The sequence below is a fragment of the Hippocampus bargibanti genome, linkage group LG17 (genome assembly GCF_051943395.1).
Source record: "Hippocampus bargibanti isolate YZ-2025 linkage group LG17, ASM5194339v1, whole genome shotgun sequence".
Taxonomy (NCBI): domain Eukaryota; kingdom Metazoa; phylum Chordata; class Actinopteri; order Syngnathiformes; family Syngnathidae; genus Hippocampus; species Hippocampus bargibanti.
The window spans coordinates 7,377,800-7,391,997 of NC_142750.1; the positions used below are offsets into that span (position 1 = coordinate 7,377,800).

General features: G+C 40.0%; 2 protein-coding genes across 2 annotated transcripts; both read left to right on the top strand.

Annotated features, from left to right (window-relative positions):
- The first annotated feature begins 1,293 nt into the window (after window positions 1–1,293).
- LOC148885479 (serine/threonine-protein kinase pim-2-like) lies at window positions 1,294–7,297 on the top strand. Its single transcript, XM_089018060.1, has 8 exons — window positions 1,294–1,488; window positions 3,344–4,074; window positions 4,816–4,910; window positions 4,983–5,030; window positions 5,103–5,327; window positions 5,798–5,975; window positions 6,115–6,288; window positions 7,206–7,297. Exons 5-8 carry the CDS (start codon window positions 5,148–5,150, stop codon window positions 7,295–7,297), a joined length of 624 nt encoding a protein of 207 aa, XP_088874186.1. The 5' UTR covers window positions 1,294–1,488; window positions 3,344–4,074; window positions 4,816–4,910; window positions 4,983–5,030; window positions 5,103–5,147.
- A 352-nt stretch (window positions 7,298–7,649) lies between these two features.
- gipc1 (GIPC PDZ domain containing family, member 1) lies at window positions 7,650–14,119 on the top strand. The gene is made up of 7 exons (XM_089019254.1): window positions 7,650–7,892; window positions 8,199–8,688; window positions 8,758–8,943; window positions 9,121–9,301; window positions 9,377–9,489; window positions 9,589–9,670; window positions 10,893–14,119. The coding sequence occupies exons 2-7, from the start codon at window positions 8,398–8,400 to the stop codon at window positions 11,042–11,044; spliced, it is 1,005 nt and encodes a 334-aa protein (XP_088875380.1). The 5' UTR covers window positions 7,650–7,892; window positions 8,199–8,397; the 3' UTR covers window positions 11,045–14,119.
- Window positions 14,120–14,198: the final 79 nt, after the last annotated feature.

The window sequence follows — 14,198 nt, forward strand, 5'->3', positions numbered from 1 at the left end:
TGAACAATGGTCACAACCTCATCCTGACACATGGGTTCATTTACCTTTTTGTCATCCCTGTAAATGTTCATTGTCAATAAAAATACAAAAAAACTATCACGTCTGGTATTATTTCAATCAGGCTGCATTCTTGTGATTGAAACCAATCTCTACATTTCATTACCGATTCTTGCAGAAATATTAAGAAATTCCGAAGTGTCCATGTACCTTTCCTCCCATTGTGTCACATAGATTCCATTTTTTTTATTGCCCAAATAATATAATCATTATAAAAGACAAAATCTGCAATGAATAACTGTACATGCAGAGTAAAATGCCCCCCCTGGTGGCCAAATACACCATCAAGAGCTACAATTTAGATTAGATTATATTAGCCTTTTTTTGTCTCACAGTGGAGAAATTTACATTTGACAGCAGCAAAAACAAAATATGGGAGCTGCTGTAGAGGCAGTCAGTCCGCGGCGTCATCTTGAAGTAAAAAAAACAAAACAAAAAACAAATGTGACAATGCACAAACTGCTTGATTCTTAACATCGTTTCATTGTCAATAATGACAATTAATGACAATATTGTATGGATTTCATCGGTGTAAGCTCTCAGTCATACATGAGTGGTCCATCGATGAGAAGGTTTCTTCAGCTGTCATCTGTACTTCTTTGTTTATATATATATATATATATATATATATATATATATATATATATATATATATATATATATATATATATATATATATATATATATATATATATATATATATATATATATATATATATATGTATATATATATATATATATATATATATATATATATATATGTATATATGTGTGTGTATATATATGTGTGTGTGTGTGTTTTATAATTAATTTAGATATCCATATTTTCAATGTACGTATATAGGAAAATTGGGACGACGCAATCGTCCCACACAACCAACACTGGAAGTGTGCAAGTGTACCTAATGAATCTCCCAACGTGTCGAGATCGTACCTCCTATTTTCTTTGTGTAATAACAGCGCCGATGTTTGATTAAAACAGCCTCTGATAAAGCATCGCGCGCACACTTGAGCACTTTGATTGGAACGTCAATAACAGGTTGTGCAAAGCTCACAAGCGCATCACGACGAGAAAAGGTGACGGCGCTTCATGTCTTTGTCCCAAGTGGATTGATTTCTGAAGGTCGTGCTCGCCGCCGGTTTAAGTCGCCAGTTTGTGTCACGCCCGTCGGGCCCTTGTTCGAGTCCCGCTGGGCCGCATAGCGCCTTTGACGTATTTGTGATCGAAGCCCCTTTATGACTCGGCCACAGGACGCGCCTCTACAACACACAGTACAAGCCTCTAAAACACAGTCTCTGCATTATGTGCAGAGGGCTGCATGTTTACATTCAGGGAAAAAAAGCCGAACAACAACCTATCTGCAGGCAACAGCAAAATGAACGTGGACAAGTTTCACCCGTTTCCATTTCTGCCCACCAACATCCACCCTGGTGAGTTGCAAATAACGTAAACGCGTTCACACACACCCCAAAAATTAAAAAAACAAAACAATGTAATGATAATAATGATAATAATAACGGACGTGGTAATGTTTCTTTTAAGGAGCCTTTCAAAGTTGCTTTAGGGAAACATGTTTCACAATACGATTGTTGTCATTGTGATTATGAACATTTCGAGGACTTGCAGGTATAAAACTCTTTTATTGTCGCATTTCATAATATTTTGGATGACAAGAAGAGATTCAAAACACGGTTGGTAATTAACCTAGCCTACGATCTGCTTGTGCAAACTATCACGGTGCAGAATGTTGAGCACAAAAGTTTCCCAACTGTGAAGCATTTAGATTTTTTATATGTATAAAACCAACAAACCAAAATGTAGAATTGAGAAATCGATTTTGACTTGCATTTTGATATCATGATGCAGAATGTTTTTTCCACTGTCACAATAAACCACAGCAAAACAACAGCAACTGCACCAACAATAACTTCCACCCATACTACTACTACTACTACTACTACTATTACTACTACTACTACTACTACTACTACTACTACTTCTACTGCTAATACTCGCAAATTTTCCCATTGTGTGACTGTTAAAGGCTTTCTGATTCTGATACTACTACCACTATTACCACGACCACTACCACGACTTCTACTACTACTATTACTACCACTACTACTACTACTACTACTAACAATAATAATAATAAATAACAATAACACGACTAATGATGAATATTTGTAAAACACCAAAATTTAAATAATGTAATTTAAAGTGTTAACATTAATTAAAATAACATGAAAAAGGCGAATCTTATGTATTTTGAGACATGACAACGGGATAGGGAGAAATCTCTGCATGTAAGAGGAAAGGCCGAAAAACATATTTAAATAACTCAAAAGCTTTGATCCTTCGGGTATCACTGCATCAAAAAAAAGTCAACAAAATGACATCAGTGTCTAAAAATATCACTACATGGACTTAGAAACACTTCATAAATCCAGTGTTAGTAAATTCAGTTTGGTACCATAAATGCATCTTAAAACACGACTGTCTTCTGAACTAATTTTAAATTGAGTGATGAAAAGTGTCTGATGAAATCACATTTCATTTTGCTTTTGGAAATCACGGACATGGTGTCCTCAGGGGCCAAAGAGCCCAAAGGACCATCCGAACTGTTCGAACCTAAAGTGACATAACACTGTCCAACCTTTTTTTGAAACATACTCCAGCCTGAAATGACAAGTTAATGATTGAATTAAATTTGGATTGAACAGGATTTGCAAATCATTGTATTCTGTTTTTGTTTCTGTTTGACGTAACATCCCAGCTTCATTGGAATTAGGGAATTGGGTTTGTATTTATTATATTCAAAAATTATACCTATCTATCTAGCTATCTAGATATTTAGATATCTATCTTGCTAGCTATATATCTCTCTATCTAGTTAGCTAGCAAGCAAGCTTGCTAGCTAGCTATATACTGTATATGTATATACACACACGCACACACCCACATATATATATATATATATATATATATATATATATATATAGACCGTTTACTCTATCGGTTATATTGAGCAACTCTTTAATGCTTGTTATCTTGACCAACTCTTTAAAGCTATATTTATGTTAAGCGGCTTTGTTCTAGCTTCAGCTGTTTTTTAAAGCGCAATATAAATCCATATGTATTCTATTGTATTTATTTATAATTACATTCTTTCATATTTATAGCAATAAGATCAATTAATTGGTGTTAATTTCATAACTTCACATAAACTTCATATCTCAATGCTGCATTGCTTTTATGATGGCTTTTTTTTTCTATTCATCACAGAAACCAGAAACTTTACCGCCTTCATGGAAGGCTGCGTGCTGTTGAAACCTGACACCAAGGTCCTCAGAAACGTTGCGATGCCCATGAGGAGGATTTGTAGCACCATCCCAATCATTGGCGAACCCAAACAGCCGACACTCGAGGTGGCGCAAACCAAACTGGATCCCAAAGGGCAGACGTCCCAGAAGGTGGCGCTGGTCAAGAGGACCAAGTGGCAGTGCATCCCAAAACAAGAGACCCATCCCAAGGAGCAGAAGGTGGAAGTTGCTGAGGCGCCGGCGAATTTTCAAGTCAAAAGGACTAGTAAACGAAAAGCAGCAACAAAACCAGAAACCCTCACAAAGGAGCAGGGTACGACACCACAAACGCCCCAACCAAACCATTACCCGCTAAAAGGGCCAGACGGAAGTCCAATACCAAAGCGGAGCCCCTCGCGAAGGAACCCACCACAGAGTTGTCCGTCAAAGCCCTTCTGGCCAAAGTCTTGAACACCAAGTGCAGCGCAAAACCCGAAGTAGTTCCTGTGGCCAAGAAATCGCAGGTAGAAGTCGCTGAGGTGTCCGTCAAAGCTCTGCTGGCCAAGTTGACCAACAAAAGGAAGTCCAGCACGAAAGCAGAAGCCCAGAAGGAAACCAGGCCGCCTGTCAAAAATGTCGGACAGAAAACCACCACCACCCTCCCTGCCTGTCCCTGCTGCCCGCCCGCCTTGCAACAGACTGACACCACCCGAAGTAAGTTCAGGTCACCAAAGCTTTGCAGTAGGACTAAACTAGGGGTGTCAAACTTTTTTTGGGACCTGGTCACATTTTAGTTACGGTTTCCTCTCGAGGGCCGTTATGAATTTGGGGAAACCATTTGAATGTTTCCTCTCCGCATATTAGACAACACACAACAAATTAATGAACAACTAATTTTCAAATCATAAGTCAAGAATAATGACTGTTATTGAGGTTTACATATGAAAATTTGAAATTTTGGTTCGAACTTTAGCAAGCATCATGGCACTTGACATACTTGATTTGTTTTCGTGGGCCGAATAAAATGATATGGTGGGCCATATTTGGCCCCCGGGCCTTGACTTTGACACCTGTTGACCAAACGATAAAAAAATACTAATAATAATCTATGCAATTTTGCCCTCTTTAATATTTTGAATGTGGTTGAATATGCGGTTTAATTATTTGGTTTTATAGTGCCCCACATTGGGCAGGTGTCGGTTGTCCTTTAAATACATATAAGACTAACTTGAGTGACATTTGACAATAGTTAAACCGGGATCACATATTTTTCAATTATGGCTTTGGATCGCAGCACATTCTAGCTTCAAGAAAAAAAGACCCAAAAAGCTGAAATAAGTTCCCCAAATGTAACGATACTTTGGATAACTATTCGCCTCATCATCCGAATGCTTCAAAAAATAAAATTGCCTGCTCAACTGTAAGCAATGTCAAATCTAATTTTTGTGTTGGCAGCGTTGTTTCTGCAGAAGTATCAGCAGCTGGAAAAGCTCGGAGAAGGAGGCTTTGGATCGGTATACGCCGGCTACAGGAAAAGTGACTATTTCCCAGTAAGCGTTATACATCCCATCGCATGCAACCCCAAATATTTCCCGTCCTAACTATATGACTTCATCTCGTAGGTGGCCATCAAATACATCCCCATCGAAAAAGTGGAAAGTGTTTTTTTGGTGAGTGTCAAAGTAAAAGGCAATATTTTATTTTATAAACCCTGACAGTGGGAAATATTTCTTACTCTGTAGTATATCAACGGAAAAGTCCAGAAGGTTCCCTTAGAAGCGTGGCTCATGCTGCAAGCGTCCTCGTTAAAAAACGCTGACGGCTCCTCCGCGGTCGTCCTCCTGTTGGACACGTATGACCTGGAGAAGGAATTGGTTCTGGTCATGGAGAGGCCGGTACCGTCCGTGGACCTCTTCACGTTCCGAACCAAATACAAGCTTGGTCCATTAGAGGAGTATGAAGCTAAGGTAAATGACAAACCCACAGAGTTTTAGGACCATATAAAAATTAAATGCAGCGTAAGAACCCTTAGACTATTCTTTCATCAGAAAAAAAGTTAATTCCTAAATTATATGGGTCTGGAGTTATATAAGCTTGAAATGAGGGTGGCTGTCCAAAATACAATACAATGCAATACATACATATTGGTTTATAGGGTGCTATAACAGCTGAAGCTAGAACATAGCGCTAACATGGAAAAAAGGGAAATGCTGCCGCTTTGTGGAAAGAAAAAAAAAAAACATTGCCAGAGGCCATGGCCAGTGCTTTCTCGGCACTCAAACAAGAAAACACAACCCAAACAAATTCAGGGATGGCGCTCTATATTTTTTTTCAATTCTCAAATACATTTGTGAATGGCGGTGAATGAGTTAATATTGTAGTGGTTCATATGGCCGTTTTTTGATTTTTTTATTTTTTTTTACATTGTGTTTGTCAGAACATCATGAAGCAGCTGGTAGACGCCGCCATCAAAATGCACGCCGTCAACGTCTTTCATCGGGACCTGAAGCAGAAGAACATTCTGTTGGAGGCTACGTTCAGTCTTCCCCGAGTGCGCCTCATAGACTTTGGCTGCAGCTGCTTTGTAAATGAAGAACCATATCGAGAATATGCCGGTAAAAAAAGTTGCAGTCTGTTGATGTCAATATAAGCCGGGTGTAAAAATATAACTTGGACACTGCACCACTGAATTCACCCAGGAAAATCTTAAGGGGACATAGCCCAAAATATTTGTTGTATTTACATGTCTTCCAGGGACGTTACGGTACGCCCCTCCAGAATATGTCTTCAAGCGGCCGTACAAAGCTGGGCCGGCTACCGTTTGGCAACTGGGTGCGCTCCTTTTCGAATTGCTGGACGGAACTGAACATTTCGACACGCTTATGTTCCTTTTTAAGGGCCTCACTTTGAACCGGGTACTTTCTCAAGGTAAAAGCTATCTGTGGAGCTCTTAAGCGACAACCAACGCCTCCGGACAAGTCATGTCCATAATTTGTAAAACCGCTTCAAATGACTTCTACCGAGCGTATTTTACAAAGATTCCATGGCATATAGCGATATTTTACGTTTTATGACTCGTGCTGAATATTCAGGAAGTCTTGTTTTCGAGTTGGTGACGATTCCAGATGTGATGTCACGTCTGGAACGCCCCTGACCGAGAAAGCGACACACAATGCATTTTGGGTACTTTGTTTGGTCTGAAAACATCGTGTTGAACCGTGTTGATGGAGAAATTAGAAGGAAAACACATAAATAACGCCATGGTCAATCATTGTGTGTTACACCAACACTACTACTTGATAGTAGTTGACACAAATTCCCAGAAGACAAATCAGCCCATTTCCAACGGAGCTTGGGCGCCATCTTGTGCATTTTCTGGGACGCTACATTGGAGTCCTGACGGCTCGAATTGATCCGGAAGGACTTCTTCAATTGATTGCAAACATTTATGTTTTCCTCTTCAGAACTATTTGAATCATATTCATAACTGGATGAGTAACAAGAAAGCATCTTCTCCGAATCTGAAGCCATTGTTTTGATTTTAGAGCAAGGCAAGATGTCCTGGCGTGACGTCACGAACTAAAGGGCGGGACCTTCTGAAACTTGCCATTTTCGGGGTCATTTTGAAGTAGTTTTGGGACACTTTAAGTCATTTTTATTGGTGTTTTGCATTTGACAAAAAACACCAGCCTGCGTGTTTTGGGTATTTTAGATGCTATACAACATTTTTCTGATGTCAGTTAGGAAACAAAAAAATGGTGTCGGTTGTCCTTTAATAGTTACTTTTTAATGTTTATTTTTTTTCCGAACAATGGAACTAATACAATATTTTGTTCCCTGCTCAGATTGCAAAGATTTCTTATGGATTTGCTTGACATCTGACATGGAGCAACGAGCCACCTTGGAGCAAATGCAGTGGCATCCATGGCTCCTCTGATTTCATGCAGGCATCCAGAAATGAAATCTAAAGACTTTTGCCCGTGTAGGAAGATTTGCGTGGGCAATCATAAACAGCTGGTGTGGACTTTGAAAAAAAAAAAACTTGCTTGAACACAAAATGTTCAGAGAAACCAAGAATGAGGACAAACTCAGCGCATTCAAATGTTTATGGTGGCATCACTACATGTGTCATTAAACGTTTGTACTGTCGTTATCCATGTAAAAAAAATAATTACTGTACAGTCGAGATGCGCTCGTGCATGTTTCCGAATAGACGTGAAGGCGTCATAGCTCTTCCTTTAACGCGTTTCAGTTTTCCGAGTGAACGTAAATATGGACGCAATATTGCCCCACCCCTAACCGGGCAGGACAGCTAACGCTAGCTCACAGTCCGTAGCGACATACCAGCACACCCAACTACACACCCTGGGGCTTATTTCAAATTTAAAAACCCCGCATAGGACAACTGCGATTGTCAGTCTGGTGGTTCATCTTTTGGGGATTCGTTTGTGGACATTTGGTTGACAACCTCACCTCAGGGCTTGTTTGTGGACTAGCTAACGACACTTGGCCAAAACAAAAAAACTGTTCTGGTAAGACTTGACTGGCTTGTCCTGTTTTAACCACCCTCTGTTCACAACTATTAAATTGCTAATTTTAATCAGCGTCAGTAGTAATTTCTTTTTTAATTTAAAGTCGTGCCCTTCGTTTTCAAAAGCAGTTGGCGCTACTCATGCTTGTTAGCTTGCTAGCAGTGACAAGACGTGGGAAAAAGCAGCTCATTGTACAAATAATTGAAAATTAACGCCCGTAGCGAAGATTTGATAACGACCACGACTCTTGGGATGTTTTTGAAGCGAAGTAAACATTGCCCGTCACTTTGATTTTTCTTTTTGTAGCTGACAACAGCCCCAACGGCATCCTCCGGACAGCTATCCCACTTTTCTGATGTATGGATTTGTGGGTCCACACCCTGGCGCTTTAAGACAGCTCTCGAGCTCGTCTGAAACACCACAGTCCCATTGTGATCTACACCCCCAACCCACCTGCTCATAGGACCGCCACTGTCAACAAACCCCCTTCCCCAGAAAGACGACAATGCCTTTGGGTCTGGGAAGAAGGAAGAAGGCGTCTCCCCTGGTGGAAAATGAGGAAGCTGAGCCCATCCGTGCCGGTCTCAATGTAGACAGTCTGGATGGAGGTGGTGATCTAGGCTTAGTAGGCGCTGGCTCGGAGGGTTTGCCCCCGCCACCAAGCAGCATGCGGCCGCGTCTCATCTTCCACACTCAACTGGCGCACGGCAGCCCCACCGGACGCATCGAAGGCTTCAGCAACGTGCGGGAGCTTTACGCCAAGATCGGCGAAGCTTTTGGGATCCCCCCGGCAGAAGTGAGTCTTCATATACCCTTTTTTTCAACAAGACCTGAACATCATAACTTATTTATTTTCACTTCGTAGGTGATGTTTTGCACATTGAACACTCATAAGGTGGACATGGACAAACTGTTGGGAGGGCAGATTGGCTTAGAGGACTTTATCTTTGCCCACATTAAAGGCCAAAAGAAAGAAATTGAAGTGTTCAAAGGGGAGGATGCACTCGGTTTGACCATCACTGACAATGGAGCCGGTTATGCTTTCATCAAGGTAAGACTTGAAAAGTCTGAAAATTTTAAGATTCCACAAAGATGTGTTAAGAACCCAGATGATTTTTTGTGTCATTTATATTAATTCACAAAAACATGGTATTTGAACAGGGGTGTTTCGATGTTTTATATCCATTGCTGGTTTTTGTCAAAATATACTCACTCCACCTACCCCCAGAGAATCCGCGAGGGCAGCATCATCCACCAGATCCAGGTGATCAATGTTGGCGACATGATCGAGTCTATCAACGGCCATCGCCTAATCGGTTGTCGACACTACGAGGTTGCCAAGATGCTGAAGGAGCTGCCCAAAGGCAAAGATTTCATCATAAAACTGGTGGAACCGCTCAAGGCCTTCGGTACGCTGTGCCAGGAGCTAACATACAATGGGATGTGCATTTCATTTTTCCCATTGTTGATCGACCCAAATGCAGATATGATCAGCCAGAGGTCTGGAGGCTCTAGGTCATCGTCGGGGGTCCAACTGGGCACCGGCAGGGGAACCCTGCGGCTACGCTCCAAGGGTCCCGCTACTGTCGAGGAAGTGGTGAGTGTGCATACTGAGCAATGGATTCTGATCTGTTTAAAAATTTTCAATGATGCTTCTTAAGTGTGTCATGTTTTCTTTATAACCGCCCTCCCACAGCCCTCCGCCTTTGAAGAAAAAGCCATTGAGAAGGTAGATGACCTACTGGAAAGCTACATGGGCATCAGAGACAGCGAGCTGGGTACGAACTGTTGTCACTTGGAAATATTGGTTTCTTAGCTCATTCGCTGCCATCCCTGAATTTATTCAGGAATTGAAAATATGACGTAGAGCGCCATTCCCGAATTTGTTCGGGTTTTGGTTTTTCTTGTGGGGGTTCGGGTGGAGATGTTACCAGATATTGCACGGTCAATTTAACTCATTCACTGCCAGACGATGTGCAAAAATGTCCACTCCACTGCCAGGGTTTTTGTCATTGTCACTCAAATTCCAGGAGCTACAGAATATTGAGTTTTAGGACTACATAAAACAATTAGGACTAGAATAAACAATTCTTTTCATTAGTAAAAAAAAGTTAATTCCAAAGTTATATGGGTCCGGAGTTATCCGAGCTTGAAGTGGGGGCGGATTTACAAAATTAAATAAAATACATATAGAATAGAAAAAAAGAGTTCATTCCTAATTTCTATGGGTCTGGAGTTATCTGAGCTTGAAGTGGCTCCAGCCGTACACAATACAATACACACATTGATTTATGTGGCCCTTTAACAACAGCGGAAGCTAACAAAGCACTAACATGGACAAAAGGCAAATGGTGCCCCCTTGTGGAAGGGAAAAAACATTGCCAGAGTTCTGAGCAGCGCTTTATCCCCCCACAAGAAAAAACAAAACCTGAACAAATTTAGGAATGGTGCTCGACGTCATATTTTCAATTCCCGAATAAATTTATGAATGGCAGTGAATTAGTTAATATCTGTCATTGTTTCTGTGACTATTGTTTACTTCAGTCATGGGTTTTGTTTGTTACATTGGACTCTTTTTTTGTTTTCAGGACCTTGCTTTGTATTTTTAATTTAAAACAGATTATTTTCTGACAGACAGTGTTTTTTAGGTGTTCAATTACCTGACATGTTTTGGCATCTACTTCCGCCTTCGTCAGTGTCACGGATGTTGTTGTGACGCGCCTTTTTCAGCTGGTGTTACTATGAGGGCGTGACCTACCTGTCAGATCTGACAAGCAAGTCACGCCCCCCGCTGTCCGCTCGTCCCTCCACGATACTGGATTTAATTTCCTCAGTCTTTTGTTAATACAATTTTTCAAGTACACAAATACAATCACAATGCAAACGTGACAGGGAATAGATATGAGATGATGCAAGGACTCTTGTGTGTATTCGTCTTATATCGCTCTAATTGCATTAATGATGAATATTGCAAAACTAATTCTTAACTTCTACTTCTAGCGGCCACTATGGTGGAACTGGGGAAGGACAAAAAGAACCCTGATGAGTTTGCAGAAGCTCTCGACGAGACGCTGGGAGACTTTGCCTTCCCGGATGAATTTGTCTTTGACGTTTGGGGAGCCATCGGCGACGCAAAGGTTGGACGGGTGTGAGTGGCGCGTGACTTGACAGAACCCAACAGACTTATGTCTGTGTGTGTGTGTGTGTGTGTGTGCATGGTCACTACTTGGAAACTGCACAAAAAGCTCTTTTGTTGTTTTCTTTTTTTCATAATTCTCTGTACTGTATCCTCCTGTTTATTTTGTCATTAGGAGAGACTTTCACGGCAAATATTCTCACTCGGTTGTGGAATGCAAGTGATGAAGTGCATTTTTTTTAACTCATCCTCTGATAGTTGCCACCTACAAAGAAGTTCCGGGGCCACTTTGGAAAGTTAAAACAAAACAAAAACAAGATTAACATTGTAATTTTTTTAGGGCAGTCAACTTGCATAAAAAAACAACAACCCAAAAACCATCACTATGTGCCCTATGTGCCAAACTGCTACGTGTAGCAATCTACACAACTAAGATACCTCCAGCTCCTTTCTCAATATTTTGCTCCAAACGCAGAACAAAAAAAAAATGGCTAAGGTCCCAGAATTTTTATTTATCTTAAAATTCTATTGTAGAAATACGCACACATACGCAAGGATGTGCACTTCCTTGTCATTATTACTTGCAGAAACAGAAAAAAAAACTGCAAAAACCACGTGTAAACGCAAAAATGAGGGAGAAAACCCCCAAGTCCACATTAAAAGTCCCATCTGAAGAAACCACAAACAGTAAGGCAACATTAAAGCCTGAATATTCTTTGACAGGTATGAAAATCTCTTATGTAAACATGGAGACGAGAGCATACATGCAGTATAATGACAAGTGCAGGGATGATAACTGTTTTTGTCCACTTTCAGGCAGTTATTTCATTTCTTCAAGGGTCCAACGTGTCTTCATATATTTTTGGGTGGGCGTGGATTATTCCTCTTGAATTTTTGTTTTTCAACCTGCATGGTGAGCTCGCCGCCTTCCTCCTTTTGTGCAATTAACTGTTAACACCAAATTTGGCGTTAGATAGTCATGCTCCGTGGCCCTTGACAACTTAAACACGTTGTATGTGCGATGTTGTGTTGCACTTCGCTACTCACTTTTTTTTCAAGCACGTTGTATTATTTTTGTTTTATTTTGTTTTTACAGCAAATTTTGCTGTTTGGTTGCTCTCTTTGCCTTCCAAAGAAGAATCAAGTGGCGTGTCAAAAAGGTCGTGATGTTAAGTGTAGCTTGCCTAGCAGTAGTGATTTCTTCACACGTTTCATGCTGTCATCAAGTTGATTGCAGTTTTACTTTTGATAAAAAGTGTTACATATACTGTGGACACTATATATTGTAAAAAGAGGCGGTGTTAGGTTACTTGTTTTGCTCGGGACAGAGATGCTGTTGAGGTCTTACGGTACAAAAGTGAATTGCATACATTTTGGGGGTGGGGAAGCTTGATCATGTTTTGGATTCTTTTTTCATATGATTCCCCCTTTTGGGGAATTTGTTTTTCACTTATTTGGAATATAAATAAAAACTAAATCTAAAAAAAAGAAAGAATATTCTGGTTTTGAGAGTATTTCATATTTCATAGAATATATATGTATATATATTTTTATCTATACATATTACAGTGATACCTCGGTTTACCAACCCCTTGGCTTACGAACTTTCTGGTTTACGAACGTTAAATTTATGAAAATTTTACCTTGGCATCCGAAGTTTTTTTTTGGGATACACACGGAGCTGCCTCAATGAGTGATGTGTCGTTCGCGAACAAGCCCGTTCTAACAACAAAATGGCAGCCGGCTTGTTTTGGTCCTCTACTCCCTGCCCCCAAACGTCGGTTAAAGCCACGTGATTGGTCAAGAACGCAGCAGTGAGGGGAGGTGGTTTAAACATTAAATTGACAGGCAGACGACAGTGAGAGTTTTCAACTTTGATAGGTTAAAATATCCCATCAATCAGGCTCCAGAAACAACCCACACAAGCCATCTGTACACTTGATGCAAAAAGCTATCAACCCAGCTAAACAGAACACAATTGATGAGGAACTAGATAATATTATCACAGAGAAATCACCTATAAGGGATCATTCCTCAAGATGGTGAAAGAAGGTTACATTCCTCAAGTGTTTAATGCTGAGGAAACCAGGCACTCCATTCCATCAAGCCATCGACCATCTATCGACCATTTATAATACATAAAATAAGGTATATTTTGTGTAGTTTTAAGGCTTAGAAAATTAGAAGGTAGAAAATTATTTTTTAGGTGGACCTGGGAACGGATTATTCTCATTTTAATAGTTTCCTGTGGGAAATTAATTTTTGGGATACACACTTTTCACCTTACAGACTCTGGCTGGGCACCAATTAAGTTCGTAAGCCAAGGTATCATATATATATATATATATATATATATATATATATGAAATAATCTAAAAACCAGAATATTCTTTTATATTTTTAAGATATCTGTTTTTTATGACAGAAAACCAAATGTGGACAAAAATATTCCCACAAAGAGACAAAAATATCCTGGAAAAAATATCCCAACCCCCCGCCCCCTTAAAAAAAAAATTGAAAACTAGGAAAAATGTGCTCAAAATTATTTAGAACAACAAGAAAATTGCCCAAAACTGAGACAAATCCAAAAAAAAGACAAAAAATACCCACTAAAGAGAAAAAAAAAACAACCCCCGCCACACCAAAAAAAAAAAAAACAGATTTCCCTACCCCCAAATTGAATACAATACGCTTTTGTGCTTTGCTGTATTTTTTTATTTTCCTTTCAATGGCTAATATTTTGTATAGTGATATGTGTTGAGAAAGAGGTTCTGTTTTATTTAACATGACCCGCTTCTGTGGAAGGAAAGGAAATTAAGTTACAATCCCCCCCCCCCCCCCCCTCGCTATCAGTTCGTATAGGAGGCAATCTGCTGTTACTAGGAACTCCTTCGGTCATGTGTCGTCTTGCTGTTTGGGTCAAAACATGTTTTTCTGTGTGGGCAGTATATGTTTCAACAGTGAAGCAGAATTATGAAGCTTATTTCGTTCTTCACACTTTGGAGGTGATGTTACTGAACACTGACAAATAACAAAGCGTGACTCTGTAAACCACTCTTCACGTTCAATTATAATGCAGTTGAAATCGTAACCGCATTGGTTGTCAGTCTGTCTTGTTCATTTTATGTTCTCTTTGTATTTTTATCTCACTAGCTCTATGTTGGATTTTT